The sequence below is a fragment of the Cygnus atratus genome, chromosome 27, assembly GCF_013377495.2.
Source record: "Cygnus atratus isolate AKBS03 ecotype Queensland, Australia chromosome 27, CAtr_DNAZoo_HiC_assembly, whole genome shotgun sequence".
NCBI classification, from domain to species: Eukaryota; Metazoa; Chordata; class Aves; order Anseriformes; family Anatidae; genus Cygnus; species Cygnus atratus.
The window spans coordinates 1082608-1101731 of record NC_066388.1 but is presented as its reverse complement, the minus strand read 5'-3'; the positions used below and the strand labels follow the sequence as shown (position 1 = coordinate 1101731).

The 19124-nt window shown below is 41.2% G+C and overlaps 1 protein-coding gene across 1 annotated transcript in view; it reads left to right on the top strand.

Moving 5' to 3' along the window:
- Positions 1-7593: 7593 nt before the first annotated feature.
- KCNU1 (potassium calcium-activated channel subfamily U member 1) overlaps positions 7594-19124 on the top strand; it is a 51315-nt gene continuing 39784 nt past the window's right edge. The window contains exons 1-12 of the mRNA XM_050715712.1: positions 7594-7758; positions 9482-9598; positions 10186-10247; positions 12227-12317; positions 13114-13225; positions 13861-13936; positions 14381-14456; positions 14805-14975; positions 15419-15510; positions 16130-16240; positions 17742-17847; positions 18901-18983. Coding sequence (XP_050571669.1) covers positions 7594-7758; positions 9482-9598; positions 10186-10247; positions 12227-12317; positions 13114-13225; positions 13861-13936; positions 14381-14456; positions 14805-14975; positions 15419-15510; positions 16130-16240; positions 17742-17847; positions 18901-18983 — 1262 coding nt within the window. The remainder of the gene's footprint in view (positions 7759-9481; positions 9599-10185; positions 10248-12226; positions 12318-13113; positions 13226-13860; positions 13937-14380; positions 14457-14804; positions 14976-15418; positions 15511-16129; positions 16241-17741; positions 17848-18900; positions 18984-19124) is intronic.

The window sequence follows — 19124 nt, the reverse complement described above, 5'->3', positions numbered from 1 at the left end:
ATTTTTGGAAGGGAAATAAGGTGGCTTTTTTTTTTTTTTGGGGGGGTGGGGGGGGTGGTTGTTCTATGTGGAGGGAAAAACTTAGATGTATGCAGAAAGGTGTGAGGAGAAAGATGAAGCTAAATCAGAAGGAATGAGTTCCAGTTGTCAGGCAGTCCCAAATCAGGGTAATACTGCCCCAAGGGCTCAGTCTCAAATGAAAATCTCCTTAACTCTGACAATGCTGATACTTTGACAGATCCTACAGTTGAGCTGGAAATCTTCCAACAGAACAAAATGAATGAAAAAATAGAAGAGAATGACAAAACATTTTCTTTATTTTTGAGCTGCTTTTCCACAGTCAGGTTTCCAAAAAGATCTGTTGACATAAGTGCAGCAGCCAGAGATGAGAGGGTTTTAAAAACAGACTTCAGTGATACAGGGTTTGTACTTGGAAAATAATTATTCTTCAAAGATTTGTGAAAAATAGAGTTTAGGTGTTTAATGATTAAAAACCTGATGTCCTTGAATATAAAAGTTAGATGAAAGAACTGCCAGGGATCTTAATGCAGCTGAAATGCTACACGTAAAAGGAGCAATAATGATCAAGCCTGAGGTGATTACATTCTCTAATTAGAACACATGTATCATTTAGGCATGTTAATCTTTGTCTGTCTAACGATTTTGGTTAGACTAACCTATATCCACTGCAAACTACTTTGATCGTAACATCAGCACACGTAGCAAGAAGAACCGCTACACGTGTTTGCATTCCCCTGAGCAAACGTTGAAGCTCCCCACAGCGTTCTGGGTCACCTTTGAAATGCACCTGAGTGGACTAAGAGCCCAGCTCCCACCAAAGCAGTGTCGTGGGCATGGTAAGCTCAGAGAGTTTAATTTACAGCTACAACACCACTGAAATTAGCTTCAGTGGATGTGTGGAATGTAATCGTATCTCTCGGTGTATATTGGTGCCTTGCAATGAATGCTGTTAACAAAGAAGTGAGTGGGGAATCAGGCTTCAAACTGATACTAAAGGTCAGTACCTGCTAAAACAAAAAAAGCTTTGGGTGAAAAGGAAGACACCATCAGCTTAGCTGAGATTTCTGCAAGGCAAGTTCGATTGCAGAGCGTTTGTCATGTCTAGTAAAGGGAGGATGGCTGAGAGGCTGGGAAGCTTGGGAGACGTGGTTTCAATTCCGCCCACCTGCAGACCTCCTGTGTGATTTTTGGGGAGGAACAGCAAAACCATGTAATCCTCCTTTTGCTTCACCTCCCTGTTTGGAAAATGGGGACATGCAATTTCCCTCCCACATATAGGCATGCTGTGAAGAAAACTCTGCAAATGACTGATACGCTCTTGTACTGCGGAGATAAGGACCAGACAAACAGCAAGGGCCCAATTTATCCATGTACAACCCATTTCAGACTCCTCCCTTGCATCTTCCATCCTAACTCCCAGATTGCATTTCAAATGATCAGTAGCCACATGAGGTTTTTTAAATCTAGGAATTGTCCTGGAGTAGATCCAGCTCTACTGTGTCCTTGGTTTCCGCTGAATGTTTGTGCATGGAGATACTCCCCCACAGAGGGAGAGTTGCGAAGGATGGTTGATTCAGCTTTAAGCTGAGGGTAAAGCTTGTGTGCACAGCTGCCAGACAGCAGTGGCAGCACAGTAGTGAATTTACCTCTGAACAGCAGTCGCAGGATTGCTTCTTGCAGTGTGAGCCCTTGGTTGTGCTGCAGGCCGCTCGTCAGCAGCCTGGGAAGTGGGATCTGGGAGTAGGGGCTGCTTTGAAAAGACAAGCATCTCCTGAGGTGCTTCCCATTCTGTGCGAAACATGTAGCTAGATGTAGAGGTGACTTGAAGGATGCTGTGAGGCTCCTCAGGATATTCTAGTTACCAGCATGTGGGTATGACTTTTTTGTGCACCTGCCTTTACGGAGCTGCTTGTCCCTGGCTACAAGAGTGCTCCTCTGTATAGCTTCTGGTACCAAGCTGTTGCTGCCCCTTTGGCACATGGTTGTCTTTTATCCCAGCATATCTTTTCTTTGTACTCTCATCAGACATGAGAGGCCCCATCAGGTACAACATGACTTCCAAATCAACATGATTGAGACAATCAAACTGGTTGCATAAGGCTGTTAAAAATCCTTCATTAACCTCAAGTATCCTTCAGCAATGAATGCTGTGGATAAGAAAGTTTTGAAGGATAATAGAGCTTTGAGACTGATGGGCTGTGCTTGGAGTCGGCGTGTGGGGGAGAACAAGAAACAGGCTAATGAGACAAACAGATGCTCTGAGACAGGCAGCTGAGAATGAGAACAAAACACAGAGATAAAAGGGAGGAACAAGTCCAAGAGCAAGCCCTTGTCCCCCTATGCTTGCTCCATCCCCATGGGTATAACTTTTGTCACACTGCAGTTCACTGATTTTCTTTTAAATTATTACTATTTTTTTCCTCCATGGTCACATCTTAGGGTCACCATAAGACACTGTGTAGATGGGGATGTGATTTCAACCAATGAAGATTGGGTCCAATTATTTGAAGTTTGCTAAGGCTCAGCGACCTTACACGCACTAATGTAGAATATTATGGCAGCAGAGGCGTCTGGCTGCTTCAAAAACAGTGCGTGTACTGACTGAGCACACAGAGATCATCTATGAGAGACCGAGAAAGAGCAAAGTCCACACAGACCTGTGGTGCTCCTTGAAAGGTTAACTGTTTCTGAAGATGGAGAAAGGCTGCACAGAACCCCCTGGGCATTTCAGCATACTGAATCATCTGTCAAGGGATTCCATCTAACCCTAAAGTATTATTATAGCTTGCATGCAAAGTTGTCATCCTGGGTCCAAGGAGAGCTCTGCAGTTAACTGCCAGAAATCCCAGTACCTTGGTGTTTCCTGTCAGGAGACACGTATAGGAGAGCAATTCTAATCCTTCCCAGAATGGGACAGTATATTCTTTGAAAACTTTCTAGGTCTCAGCAGTGCTTAGCACATCCTGGCCTGAAAGCTCTTTGATTTAGAAAAGCAGCTGCATGTCAGCTGTCGATGCAGGCATGCCTGGCCATTTGCTCTGATGGTGCCCATAAAGCTGCTCGGGATCTGGCTGTAGCAGAGGAAAGGACTGCAGGAAGCACGAGGGATTATTATCCTCATCAAGAGAAAATGAAAAATGATTTTACTAATAAAATATTTGCATTATATAAACAAAAAGAATTCCTGTGCAATTTATTCTATTCATGGACATGTTTGATCCTATGTCACATGGAGTGTGTGTTTGTGCATTTGTATTAGGCAGAATAATGGCCTTTTTGAAAAGATGTTAGTGGATTATTTTATTCTTGCTGCAGGTGGCATTAAGATGAGAGGCCTTGGCTATTGTGCTGTCAATTTGTTTAATGATTATTAGAGGAGCAGGTGATTTCTATTAAAGGGAAGTGACAGACTGTCCATGAGATATAGATGCATGTTTATTAAATTGGAAGCCTGGAGCAAGCAGCCTGGCTCATTTGCTTCCAAATTCTGGACCAGTCTGTTTTATTTTGCACCTGGAAGGTTCAGAGCACAGTGCAAGTGGGAACCAAGCAGGGATAAGAGGACTGTTGCATGCATGCACTTCATTTTGGATGGAAGTGAACAGGAGATTGCAGTGGGAAGGGGGCTGGGAGAATGCAGGCTGTAACACGTTTCTGTTTAGTTTCTTAGCCTTCTTACCTAGATAGATTTGGTAGAAGAGAGAGGTGATATAAGGATTTAACCTTTAAGCACAAACCCTTTGTCTCTTCCCTCTGTGCATGTCTCCACATACTAGAAAGGTGAGTGATTTGCTCCAGACCTGTTTATCCCAGCATTCTGGATCTGCTGGCAGCCAGCTGTTTCAAAGGGAGATGTAAGCTCTCTTCACAGTGAACAATTATAGAGGAATCTACCCAAAGGAGACATTTATTTGTAATCCCTGCCAGCTATTGGTTTATGCTCTGAAGTAGTAGAATGTGTCCCTTTTTTAAATCCAGCCTAATGTGCCTGTGGATGTTCTCATTACTTAGTAGTTAAATCCTTTCAGGATATGCCTCCCCAGTTCAGTGCCTTTGTTACCCTTCTTTCCTCTCAGTCAAACTGGTGCACTTTAAAAATCAAATATTTCCTTTCACAGATCTAATGTAATAAGCTTATTGTTCCATCTGCCCCCATTAGCCAGATCTTCACTGGGATAGCGATTCAGGTTCTGGTGTCTGCAGAACAAAAAGGATGCTGAAAAACTGAAAGTGTTCATAAAAGAGCCATATAAATGATTCAGAGCCTAGGAAACATCTTTCTAGTGAAAGACATAAGGAGCTTGATCCATTTAGGCTATTAAAGAGGAAATAAAGAGGAGACTCTATCACAATGTGCAAGCACAAGTACAGGGAAGATGACTCCTGATAACAGATGGCTCCTCCAGCCAGCAGGCAAATACTCAATATACAGTGAAATTTTGCTGGAAGGTCAGGATCCAGCTTTCACTGGAACCTGGAGCTAGCACAAGAGCTGGGGGGAGGGAAGGTACGTGTTTTCAGGGTAAAGTTAATAAGCAGTTGGAAGAATTTGTCATCGGAGAAACAAATTGGGGATGCTCCAGAACATGAGCCTACTTTAGGAGATCTGTAATGCTCTCTGACGGAGAGCTTTATTTTATTCTATTAATTAGAGACTGAACCAAGTGATGTCTCGGTGGGCCCTGTGAACTCTTGGGGAGCAGCTGAGCATTATGCAGGCTTGTTGCAGTGGGGTTCGTGTGGCTGCAGAAGGGAAGCTGCTTAAGGCATAGGCTTCTGTGTCAGAAACATCTGAAACAGGTTCCTGTTTCAGTCAGTTTCCAGTCAGCTGAATTCCTCTGTGGCCTTAATTTTTCTCCCCCAGTTTTCCTACCTTCAGATACTGAGGTTACAAAGACATTTCCTTTCAGGAGGCAGGTGTGGAAGTCTTCACGTTCATAAAGCACTCTGAACATCAGCAAGGTTATTTTTGCACCAAAACCGAGCGCTGTGTGATGCCTCCTGGTGGATTTCCACTCTTTATCTATTTCCAAACGTGTGCATCAGTGCAGCATAAACTACAGTTCTGTCAAATTACAGAAAATGAGCCTGCTGGCTGTTGTCTGCTCCCTTCGAGGCTTTTGTATCTCTTCTGCTGTATCTCTTCTCTGTGCTGCTGACAGGCTGTGGCCGTCCCGCAGCTCTGCCAGGGTGGCCTGTGGCTGCTCTGGGGACAGCTGGGCTGGGAAACAGCCAGGAGTTACTGGGAGCCAGCCCTGGCTCGGCAGCAGCAAACGAACAGGCAAAGGCTGCCATCTTCAGTCAGAACCTCCCTACAGCAGCGGGCGGGAGAAATGCAGCGGGGAGTTCGCTCCACAGAAAGATGGGAGGTGGGGCAGGAACCAGGTGGAAGAAACGTGTTAGATGTGGAGCAGGAGTTGCGCTAGCTGCTGGCACATCCCGTTGTCATCTTGGGGGAATTCCTGTCCCCAGCTCCGGTCCCACAGGTAATGCTTTGTTACTGCGACAGGGGCAGGTGCAGAGTGAGGGGGACAACATGGCTGCCTGTGGTGTGGCTAGGCTGAGCTGGGGGCACTGCTGGTAGGCCAGCGTCAGGTAGTTCTGTGGCAGAGCTAAACCAGCTGGATTTCCTTGTAAGAACTCTTCTAGCTTACCTAAACCTGCCTCTGGACAGTCCTAATGAGCATCTGGCCTGAATGTTAATTGAGATAATAGATGGGGAGCCTCACTGCAGTCTGTCGTCTCCTCTGCCTGTATTATGTTCTTGGCTTGCAAGAGGTGATTGAACACGTTCTTTTGGAGATGGTAGATCTTGCATTTGGTGCTTCAGAGAAGGGCCAGTGCGTCAGACATCCCTAGATTACAAACTGTCCTACAATTACCAGACCTTGACCAGAAGGTAGTAGCCTTGAGGACTGGTAAGAATACACCAGGAGGAATAGAGAGAAGTGGCTCAGTTTGGGACAACAGTTTTTCTTTCTTTTCCTTCTTTCTTTCTTTTTAATTTTTTTTCTTTTCCTCTCTTGTTTTTCCCCTCTTCGCTTTGGGAACTTATTTAAAATTTTTCTGCCCTTGACTCAGGCATCCTGGAGCTTTAGATGAGGAGCTGATTGCAATTGTGTCATATTAGTCCCTGTGAAAACACAAACGATGACTCCGTCAGCTGACAGACTGTCCCCAGGACCGCCCTCGCCATTCAAAACATCCTACTGGCTTCAATCACTCACAGTCCCCTCTGATGCTCAGCATGGGAGGAAAGGAAAGGGGAGGGCAGACATTAACTATTACTGTATTTAAAGGCTACAATAACACATTCTTTGCCTCCCAGCCAGCTGGGCTGTTATTTCACCATTCTTTTCCCCCCCCCTCCCCCCCTCTGGGCACATGTTTTTCCCAATTCAGGCAAAATCACTACTTCCATACTCAGCTGCCCTGATTGCTTGAAGAAGAGTCTGATTGCATTATTCATCTGCATTGCTCATGAAAGACTTCAAAACTCTTGACTAGACCTAAAGCTTTTGATGACATTATTTCAATAGGAAGGGGGAAAGACGCTGCGTGATCTGGTGGCATCTGATCACACCACACCAGCTGTGGGTGGGACAGCAAGGCCTGCATGGTGCAAGGGGAACTGTTGCTTTTACTGAGCAGTTTCTGATGAGAGCTTGCTGTGCTGTTCTGCTTTGATCTTTGTCCAAGGCTGCAGTGATGCTGGGGAGCAAATTGGTTTTACATATAGGAGTGCAAAGGTGGCCTGACCCCAAGGAAGAGCTGCTGCTTGTGGAAATGGCAGCACATTTATGCCAGGTTGGTTATGTTTATATCCCATGAAACTTCAACTTAGCTTGTTAAAATTCTTCTGATTAAGAAGTTTATTAAGCTAGAAAAAGAAAGAGAGAAGATAATCTAGTGAAATGAAGACAGCAGGGAAAAGGTCACACTGTACTTCATCACCAACAACCGGGCAATAACAGAAACAAAATAGCAGGCTAAGTGCATCTTTCTTCTGACTCATTTAACCAATCTTACTCTGTTTATTCACTGTTTCTATTGATGTTCTTATCATGACATCTACACTTTCAGTGCCAGGGCATCTTGCTTGTATTTGTTTTTGAGCAGAGGCAGGACTTGATCCAAAAGTGGAATGGAAATTCCCAAGGGAGTACTGCAGTATGCTTGTGTTGCAGCTCTTGAAAGGAAGCGTGAAGTGGGGTCTGAATGGATGTCTTGAGTGCCATGTGTGAGACTTCACAGGTCTGGATAAGCAACTTATGTTTATACAGTGAGTCTGTGTGAGAGCCAGCTTTATAAACTGAGATTTTCCAGAGAGAGCAAGTACCTTGGTAATATCACTAAACAGATACAGTTCTAAATTGGAACCCCCATTCAAATGCTTCCATTGTGGAGGGAAGTGTCTCCAGTGTCCTGTGCTGTCAGCCTCACCAGTGCCTGCGTGATGCTGCACTGACACTGAGGTCGCTGCAGTCACAAGAGCAGCAGAGTTCTAGAAGGTCAGGACCCAGCAGTCAAGGAAGCTGAGGAGGAAAAATGCAGAGCAAAGTGATTCACAACATGACAAGGAAATCTGACCTCACCTGTACACTGCACTTTCAGTTGGCTTTTATTATACCATCTTTGTTTGTATTTTTGGGAGGCCTGTTTACCATTCTGGCTTTCAGGTTGGCTAGATACACTTATGGATTTGTCCTTGAGCAAATCTGGAGGAAAAAGGTAAAGGCAAAGTCTTTTTGAAATAGCTCATATTTTGCGTGTTGATTTGAGAATGCAGGAATTACATTTGATACTGATCTGAGTTCTGATTTAGAAAGGTTTTATCTTCTGTCATAGTGCACTGAGCATGCTATATTCAGAGAGAGCTGGGTTTGGGAAAACCCAAAGCTACAGCTTTTATCATCAAGCTGATGAACAGGATTGTGCTTTTGGATGCTATTGTCCTTCCCTTTTTAAGAGAAGGAAGCAAGATAGTTTTTACCAGTGTGAATATTAGCAGTTGCACAAACATACACACAGAAACCTCGGCACTGACATGTGCGTGTAGATAAATGTGGCCACACAGAGGAGCACTAAACTGCTTGCCTTTTCAATAATGATCACAATTATCCACATTTTCATACAACCTCTGATTCTTAAACACACAGGTTTGTATATGCAAACACACAGTACCTTGTTCATATACGTTTTTAAACAATAAGCCAGAGCTGATAGCAGGAATGAGGAACATATGTACGTGGTCAAGCCATCTCTCAGTACCATACTTACACATTCTGTATGCTGGAAGTATCACAAAAATTACTGTGGGAAGCTATTTTTCAGTATTTTAGGAAAGATGTTTTCACATGGTCTGGACAGGCTGGACAAAGGGTGGGATTAAGCATACTGAAAAAAATCCACCACCAGATCTTTTGTCCCAGTCCTCCACGTGTGTATTACAGAAGTTTTGAGAAGGTATTAGTAGCTCCGAAGGATAACACCAGGAGGTTCATATGGCACATCCAGGTCACTTATTTAGCGGGTTACAATGTAATTTGCAGGACTGAAGAGCTTTTTCCTTGTGTCACTTCACGTTGCCTCCAACAACTGTCACAGGCCATTTCACTCCATCACTTCCAAGGGAGGCCTTGACATTCTCATAAGCTCACCTGGGTTGTGTGGGAGAAAAATGAAGGGAACACCTGTGCTGCTGGCAAGCAGTAGGCATCTCTGCGTGCCAAAATGTTAAATTAACCTCACTCTGTTGTTCTCTTGGCTGCTGGAGCAGAGGTGGGGTTTGGTTCTTAGCTCTTTACAGGCTCGGGTGCCTAGGAAACTGGGTATAAAAGAAGGGAGGGTCGGGGGCAGCATGGTATCTCCCATTACAGTGTTGTTTTTTTTACTGGTAGAAGTTTACAGATTTTCTGTCATTTAATCGCTGTTAGCTATTTGTTACAGTTATTAATAACTGTATCTGCAGGAAGGACAGAATTGTTTTCATAGCAAAAGCTACTCAGAATTAGCTGAAGCTGTACAAGGGAAGTGTTATAAATGATCAAACTAAGTAAATGAGTTAATTCGCTATTGGCATAAGATGGGAAGGGATGGGGAGACAAGTAGAGAGGCATTATTAGCAACAGCGCACACTCCTGTTCAGGCGCAGATTATGAGACAATCACTTCCAGGTGATGAGAATCAACATTCATCGATGCAACAAATAAAGAAAACGATACTGCATTTTGGTGGGAGGATCACACTGCACATCTGCACAGCAAGCCCTCAGTGAATTCCAGGAAGATAAGGCATTCTGAAGATTTTAGTAGCTTAGCAGAAGGAAGACATACTCTGTGCCCCCCTTGCTTTCAATCACCATTCAGATATGTTGGTGGCTGGATGTGTTTGCTTTAGACATTCTGGGAAACTGGGTCTGGCAAAGCCAAGGATAACAGTCTGTTTGCTTCTCTGTCAGGGCAAAGATGTCTGGTGGCCACGTAAAAGGAAACAGAGTTCAGTCTACTGGATAAGAGTCTTCTTTACCCAGGTGGAAATGATGCTATCAGCTCAAACATCTATGGGGTGTGTATTGGTAAGTAGACTGGTTAACACAGTTTTCTTCTTCTGATGTGCAGGTATTGAGCCATATTTGTTCTTCTGAGAACATCAAGTGAAAACACATGTTTGTCAGGTTTTGCGGTTTGTGTGATCTAGTTCACACTTTTTCCGAATACAAATGTGTTTGGCCTGGGAAGATGTTTCAGCAAGTCCTCCTAAGTAGACCAAAAGTGGAAAAAAAAAGTCAGAGACTCGCTATCTGATGTCTCTCTAGATATGGCTATACAATCTCTATTTTCTGGGTTCTTAGAGTGACACTGGGAACACAGAAAAGTCGATCAAAAGACATAATCTAGATTGCACAGAGAAGAAAATCCATCGCAGTTGTGCCTCGGTTCCTTCAGTGCTATGGCAAGTGACCACCAAAGAAATGTGTCAGTAGAAGTTGACAGCCTTTTTTTGTCCGAGCATCATTTTGTACGTCACAGTTTGGTGGCTGCAAGTGAAAGAGGAGTTGGTCACATGGGCAGGCAGACAAACAGTAGAAGTGGTGTTATAGATGGAAGCTGTGTTGCTGCCATAGTAAACCTAATAACATCTCCTTAATGCATGTGCTTTCAGGTGATACTGGTGTTTCTTCTGAATATTGGCTCACTCATCATTTATTTTGTCAATCTTGCTGAGTAAGTAGATTCCTGATGTTTATCCAAAAAGCTTATTTAAACAAACTTCAGAAACCCAAACTGATGTGTTTTCTTGGTGCTATTTTGTGGGCACAGATACTAGACAGAGGAGCCAATGGGTGCTGTTATATGACAGGCCCCTTTGAGCTCTTCAGGATCTCAAGTACCTACTCCTCCATTCCTTTAAGATCCTAATACTTTAAGGGGACTACAGATACTAGAAGAGCACGCCTTCGGCATAACTGCATGATAACAGCTACCTGACTAGTGCATGGAACTACATAATGCAGGCAGAAAGGAAAAAACGTACTTCGTACCTTTCTATTGCAGCTTTTTTGGTGTATGTAATTATTTGTGTCTATACCTTCAAGTCCAGATTTTCAGAAGAACTAAGGGACAGGTGTCCAAGTTCTACAGCTGGAAACAGGTTTTGAAAATGTCCATTTTGATACAGACATTTTCAAAGGCATTCAAAGCCCGGCTCTTCCTTCGTATCGCAATGTTTAGCAAGTCCTAGGCTTTTAATAAAGCTCACCACCCGCTACCCGAAGCTCCTTTGAAAATCTGGCCATTTATTTTTGATTCCTAAATGGGAATGGAGCTCTTCTCTGAAGTCCAGCCTTCAGTAAACAATTTGATGAGAGTAAAATAAGACTGAGTAAGAAAGCATAGTTATAGCCTCTACCAATCTTCACCCGAATACGTACGTTTTGTAGAATGAGCTCAGGGGTAAAAAGATACTAATATGTAAAACCCTTTGATTGATTTAATATGCCAGAGCATTGTTCTCAGTGCTTTGCTTGGACTGGTGCGCAACACTGGAAAAATAAAATGGAACCATAAAATGAAATAAATAAAATATAAAAGCTGTGGAGTACTTTGAACTGAATTCAATCAGCAGGGGTAAACCTGAGAAACAGAATTATACATCAAGAGCAATCCAATATTGTGTTCAATCCCAAGGCATTATAAATCTGACAAACAGCTAGGAATAGCTTCAGAAGGGAAAGAGTTTCTTTTTTAAGGAATAAACAGGCAGTTAATCCTATTCACAGAGTTCTTTCTATGAATAGCATTACACCTGTAGGTGAGAGTAGATGTTCACCTGTGCTGACCTATGGGACTAGTTTACTTAATTGTGTTTCTGTTTTCAAAATATTCCCTGCGTGGAGCAGGAGGAGGTGTCAGATGGCTCATAATTGACGTACCTAGCTTGCTGTCGCCTGTTGTAGGCAGTATGTCAGCAAGTGAGTGTGAGGTATGCTCCGTATCTCTTATGCTCTGTAATCTCTTGAGCCAGTGTCAAACATCCTTTCCTGGACCAGGTGGTACCAGTGGGAAAAGCTTATTCCCTCAGCTTTATGCTGCCAGATTTCACCACCTGCACTCGTGCAGTTTGAGTACTCTGTAGGCCTGTTTCATGCAAGGTCAGCGAGTCTGGCCTAGAAAACTTAAATTGGTGTTACAGCCTAACCTGGCAGGCTCATCTGGAAACTACTTCGTGCTTAAACTGCTCCCTTGGCAGATAGAAGGCCAGGTTCGGCAGGGGCTGGGTGAGCGCGGCAGGAGCTGTCTTTTCTACTGACTAACCTGAATATAGAAGAGTCTGCTGGTCCACATGAGGAGGGTGGAACAGTTTTCCTGAAGAAATGAGCAGAAGGATTTGCTTATATACTATAAATATATGAAAATCAAACTTTCCAGCATATTTGCATGATAGATAAATAATGTCATGTTTTAATATGCTCACTAATGCTAACAAAACCCTGCTATTAACATTCATTTATTCTGCCTAACTCACTGAGGAAGTAGAGATTTAAATTACACAAAATTGTGAATACATTTAAATTCTGGTTTGAGTATTTCAGAATCAAAATATAAACCCAAACCAAATGTCACTGGATAGCCAACCTACTGTGTTTTTTTTTTCTTATTTTCACCCTTCTTTCCACTGTCTGTGGTGTCTGTTTTCCCATTAGAGCAGAAGGATACAAGATCTCCTTTCCAGACAGCATCATTTATGTAGATACAGGCTTCAATGCTTTCTTCCTCTTTTACTTTGGATTGCGGGTAAGTGCACTTTATGGGAAAGAGGAGTTAAAACTGAGCTATATACGGGAGCAGTTTACCTGTGTGGACAACAGGTGCTCTGTAACATAATGTTTGATTGCATTAGCTTAATTCAGAGCCACCCATGTTTTTTTGTAATTTTTTTCACTTTTACTTGTAATTATTTTCTCCCTTTGGAGTTTGGCTATTTCCAGCATTTCTGCAGCATTTCCTAGCTCACACATTAGCCTTGTCTTTGTCCATGTCTTTAAGCCACTGAATCAATTAGCCAGGTCTCTCTTCAGCTTCTTGTGTACAAACTGGATAGCTGTGTGCCATCTGTTGTTAAAATGCCATTAGTTGCACTGGTGTGAAATAGATTTTGATTGTAGCTTTTGACATTAGAATTTCTGGCCAAATCATTAGAAAACAAGATTTTCCCTTTTATTGGTGAGGATGTGGTCTTGCCTGTCCTTAGGTTTATGATTTATTATTACTGATACAGCAGTACCACAGAGAAGGGCACCCTAGGGGAAAAAAAAAAAGGTGAAAGGGGCAGATAAGAAAGATAGAGAAAAAAGAGAGAAAGAAAGTGTCATTATACCTTTGGGTCCAACCCATCGTTGTGTTCTCAGGGCTCCAAACCAAGCCTTTCAGAAACAAAACAAATGTTAAGTGGGTGTCCACAGAAGGCAGAACTACAGAGGAGGAAGTGTACTACGAAAATGGGTTTCTTCCTCAGAGAGCCGCCTTCTTGCTCTGGTGAGGCCAGAGATCACACACACCACTGATGCTCTTTGATGTTATTCATCTTTAGTTTGTGGCAGCAGATGACAAGCTGAGGTTCTGGCTTGAGCTGAATTCTCTTGTGGATTTCTTCACGATCCCTCCAGTTTTTGTTTCCTATTATTTAGACAGAAATTGGCTTGGTAAGTAAGACTTGGAGATCCTGCTTTTCATCCTTGTTGTTCTGCATCTTATGCTGAGAATTCTTCTGAATTTGTTTTGATGTGGGGAGACTTTAACCGACCGTCTGTTCTTCTGTTGTTCCAAACTGTTCTTTGGGAGAAAAATTATTCCATATTAGTTTTAAAATGCCTTTAATGTTGAGGGACTTGTGAGTTACCAAACTCTGCCTCTGTTTTGTTTATCCATTAGTAGGGCTTTTAGTAACTCAGAAATCATTGTGCCTGACCAACTGGATGATGAGCTACCCAGAGGGGAAGTAAATATGGTACCCTGATTTTTGTGAATGTCTTTCTTGCATGCTCTGGGGTCTGTAGTCCAGTGGGACCTGTATGTCTCTTAAACCTTCAGGCTACAGCTCAAAGCAACTACATTTTATTTATTTATTTTTTTTTTAATAAATCAAAGCACCTTTGAGGACATAAATGGAAATCCAGTGGCATAAAGGCTCTGAATGCAGATCAATGTTATCCTCTCTTGCTAGGTTCGAGGTTGTAAAATACGTGGAAAACAAAGCATGCATGCTTAAACATATCTGAATATCTAAACTTCTAGACAGGTTTCTTATTTTCTCATTGACATTCTTGCTTTTCTGCAGGTTTGCGTTTTTTGAGAGCACTTAGGTTGTTTGAACTTCCCCGAATACTACAGTTCCTGAGGGTCACAAAGAACAAGTGAGTTAAACTCTTGTCAGGTACACTTGGAAGCTTAACCTTCTCCCCAATATCTGTATTTTAGTTGATTCAGGTAATAAAGGGAAAGAAATAGTATTGCATATGGAAAAAAAGCTATCAATGATGTTGCACTGGAAATTGTGCAAAGGAAAGAAAAGTATAACCATCAGCTCAGTGAAACTGTCTGGGGGAGGAGGGAAATCATAAATCAAGAAGTCTTAAAGGTTTTGAAGACTGATAAATGTAAAAAATGGGATTATCTGACTGTGATAGAAAGGGCTAGATGTAGGAAGATTTTTCTAATCCTAAATCCTTCCTATATAATATAACTCATTAGAGAAAAGTTTTGTTGAACAGAGATGGAGTCATATAGGAAATTTTAACTATTGCAAATGTTACATTACGTGTTAAATGTCCTGGGCTTTTTTCACTTTCTATCTCTAGTTACTCAATCAAGCTCTCCAAACTCTTTGCTGTATTTATTGGTACCTGGCTCACAGCTGCAGGATTTATTCACTTGGTATGTACAATCAGCTACATGTCCTTCCTTGTCACCTTAAATCAGTATTACCATGTGAGCTTTGGGTATATATTTTTATAATGAATGCAGCATTCTCTTAGGAGAGAGAGAGAGAACAAATTTGTTGTACCACAAAGCATGACTTAAGCCAGTATAGTTTAATTGCATGCGTAACAAGATAAGTTTGCACTGATACAAACCCAATCCCTGCTGTGGTAATGTGTCACCTTTACAATAATGAAAATGATGCCAATTTTTTAATCAAATAATTATAAATTGGAGATGAACTGAAACCAAAGCCACTCTAAACTTCTCTCTCATCTTTCCGCTTTCCCATGTCCTGGACAGGTAGAAAACAATGGAGATCCTTGGGTCCAGCCTGCAAATTCACAGTCCATCAGCTATTTCAAGTGCATGTACCTAGTAATGGTGACAATGTCCACTGTTGGTTATGGTGATGTTGTAGTTCAAACAGCCTTGGGTAGAACCTTCATTATTTTCTTCATTATTGGTGGCTTGGTAAGAAACCTGTTTTTCTTTTCTGAAAGTGACAGCTGGGGGCAGAGAGTGAACAGGATTGTCACCAAAAACTTGAGCTTAGCAGGGTTCCAGTAGGGATTAGGAATCTATGAGCAAAAACAGAGCTTTAACATTAAGTACTTACTGGCATGGCTATAGAGTAATTTTCTCTTCTAAGACCTGGCAGGGCTTCTAATATTTCTTCCTGAGACTGCAAATACTGGCAAGAGCCAAAATACTGGACAAAATGAATCCAAGGTATCAACAGCATAAATCCATTATCACTACATCATACAGCTGTGCATCCCTGCCAGTGATTTTTCAGGAATCCAAAGTAAATTGTAGTCGTTGTTCCACATAATATAAATTTTCACAAATTAATTTATCATGATTAGGAGAGACAGAATTGGCTCTGAGGAAGATGGTATTTCTTGATGTCTTAGGTCCTGTTTGCAAACATTATTCCTGAAGTTGTGGAAATTGTTGAAAGCCATAAAAGTTACAAATCTTCCTATGAAGTGGTGAGTGGGAAAAAGTAAGTATGGTTGCTATTTGTCTTTGGAAAATAAAAATCAGGTCAGTTACTAGGCTGTAAACCAGCTCATAAGAAATTCCTGTAGTAGCTTAAATCAAATCCTGAAACTTACTTTTGTTTGATCCTTAACTCAAGAGAGTCTGAATAAACCTTGTCAACAGCACTCTTTGGCATAGGTTTTATTTTCAAAGGAAGAGAAAAGCTAGGTGACATGATAGGTCTCTTCAATCTTTAAGTTAGCCTACCTCATTAGTATTTTTTTGGTGGTGTGGTGGTGTTTTGGTAGTGGGGTATTTATTTATTTATTTATTTTCCTCCAGCACTCATAGAACAAGACAGATTAGGTACAATTTCTAGGAGATCTTATAAAGTTCTTTCTGTGAGTCTATACGCTGGGAATTTGTGCCATTCACTGCTTCTGATACAGTTGCTCTTTCTTTCCAAAATAATTCCTGAAGTACATGTCCATGATGGGTGAAATTTCTATCGAAACAGAGACAAAAACTTTTTTCTTCATTGCTGGGTTTAGTACAAGCAGATTGTGTCATACAATGTCAGATTTGCAACAACCACTCTGCTATTTTCAAAGTGTAAAATCTTACTTGATCTCTTCCTGTAGCTATATCGTTGTCTGTGGTAATATCACTCTGGAGAGCGTTACTACTTTCCTACAAGACTTTTTGCTTCAGGACATGGGAAATGTTTGCACAGAAATCCTTTTTCTGGGAGAGTGAGTATTCTTATTTCTCTGAGATATTTCACTTTGATTTCCTGAACACTTAGGGGAGATGCAGGAGGTCTGAAACTAAAGGAAAGCAATATTATGTACCTGATTAATGGGAGTTCCAAAACAAATTAGAGCAATGAAGCTTTTATGCTGGAATGTTAGTGATAAAATGTTTTCTTCTGTGATCAATTAAAAAGTTTTAAAAAAAAAAAAATCCCTCTAAATTGTATAGTAAGCTAGCATTGCCAGGTGTACCCAACTTTAAGTCTTGCCAAATCTGGAAATCAGATAGTTGACTGCTGTCTCAGTTTCTTATGCATTTTTTCATCTTGGGAAGGAGAAAATTTTTAACTTCCACTTGGTCACGCCAGTGTATAGCAAAGGAAGGAAAGTGAAACCACTTCTGTATGCCAAGTACATCAGGCATGTAAACAATCTCCTATCAGAAGCCCTTGTACCTAGCTGAAGCTATGAGATATGTTTCTGAAAACAGAAGCCACAGGGGGAGGTGATTGCTGGGAGCACAAACAGGATTTTACATTGGAATGCAGTGGAGGTAGGGCAAGAGTGGAGCAGAATATTATAGGCATCTCTTCTGAAATACCATGACATTTTGAGAGAGCTGTTGAATTGCGGATGCATGGAAATTAAGTACAAGAATGGTTCAAAGACAGGAAAAAGTGCTTTGGAGGAAGAGATGTAGAGTTCAGTCCGTTCAGTGTAATGGAAAATAGATAGGGAGTTGGTTTGATTAAAGTGCCTAAGTAGCTTCACAGCTAGTATAAGAATCTTCTTTTATCTAGAAGAGAGAGGCATAATAAAAACTAATGATTAGAGTTCAAAATTGAGCAAACTCAAGTAAGAAAAAAGGCATGCATTTTCAAGAGTGAAAAGTGATTAATAATCACTGAAACAAACCATTTAGAGGATAGGTGGATTTTTCCTGTCTTTAAATCAGCAGTACCTGTACCTTCCTTCAGTGCATGCTTCGTTACTGAGGTCAGTGTACAAATACCTCTACGTGAGTTTTAAAATACAGTTTAGAAGAAAATGTTACATAAGTTACTGGGTGAAATATAGTTTGTGTATGTTGGATAGGAAAATAACAGTGGAGAGAAAGTTGAAGTTCAGCAGTTTCATTTGAACAGGGAATGCAGAATGAAGCCATAGGAAGTGTCACTTCCTGACTCTTGTGGAGCAACAGTGAGCTGTAGAATTACAGTTGCATGGATGGTTGTGGAATGACACTCATGAAAAATTAACGACAATAGCAGAAGACAGGAAAAATCCAGGAAACATTTCCATGACTGTTAAGTGTTATAAAAGCTTGTTTTCATTAAAATCTAAACTATGTACTTTAGTTGAGCTGCCAAAATCCCTGTAGCTCTTTTTTTAAGCTGTAAGTAGTTACGGCAAATAGCTTCACTGATAACTGGAGAATTGCAGAGAATATAATTATGAGAGATTGGATTTTTTTTTTTTTCTTCTTGTTTATACTGAATAGGTCTCTTCCTAGTCTTGAGCTGGAAGCTGTGTTCAAATGCTATTCAGCCTACACAACTTTCTTTTATGGCTCTGCACTGAACTCTGGAGATCTGAAGAGAGTTGGGGTAAGAACTTATTTATCTTTTGCCCTTTCTTTTAGATAAGTCAATCTTGTGAAAATCTCATGCCTTATGAAAGGATACATCAGCTGCATTTACTTAATTCATGTTGTGATTTGCACTTCAAGCAGCTCCATTTATTTTATTGGTACCTTTTGCATACCAATGTAACACTCATGGGAACTGAAAATGCAAAAGTCAGGCATAACAGACTTTTCAGGCTATACAGTTTTCAAGCACTGAAGCAGGAAAAAAAAGGGCAAAGACTGATCAACTGGTTTTAAAAGAGGAATATTGTGGGTAGCAGCATTTCTGGAAATAGTATTTAAATTATTGGAATAGCCCTTAGTTGTCTTTCTTTCAGGCATGCGTTGTGTTTGAGTCTCATTCATGAACAACCAGGAAAGAAGAGACCTAGACCTTGTGTTTTGAAATACTGAGGACTCAGTAAAATATTCCAATAGTAGCAAAAGGAATGGACCTGAATTAAAGGAAAAACAAAATAAAACAGAAAACACCATTGGCTTTAACTCTACTGAGGTTTCTACTTGTTAGTATCATATTTGAAATGCTTTGGTAGATCTCCATCCAGTTCCCAGAAGACTATAAAAGCTCTACTATAAATAAAATGATTTTTTTGTTAACAACTTCACTGTACAGCCCAAATATTAATTAGATGGCAGAGACAGAGCTCCTCTGACATGACCAAGTTTTGACCATTGAAAAGTGCTTTGGCTGGACTTTGCTGGGGAAGATTATAGCACTGCTGCCTGTTTTTTGTAACATCTTCTAGGAAGATGTTAGCTCAAGAAATCATAAATTTAGTGGGTTCCAGCACTTTGAAAATAGAAATATGAATTACGTACTGTATGTTTGATTGGAGCTGTATCATTGCTGAAACATTCAGGCATGTGTACAACTCCAGAGTAATAGGATCATGATGACCTTATGCGTGTTTTTAACTAAAGACACATGCCACTAAATCAGCTCACTATTAGAGATTGTTGTACTTCATATGGGATTAAACCCGGATTTAACTTTTCTTCTCCTGGGATACAGATGGAGTCTGCAAATGCTTGTCTCATTCTAGCAGATGTTTGCTCTCCACAGCCCTATACTGAAGATACTTGTAATATCATGAGGTAGGATGAGATACTCCAGTGCTTTCATTCTTTATCTGATTGATATTAACAGTGACACACATAGTGCAGCTGGCAGGGGAGCATATTTGTCCTGTCACGTTTTTTCTTTCAGGAGAACTCTGAAAGCCAACTGACTGCTTT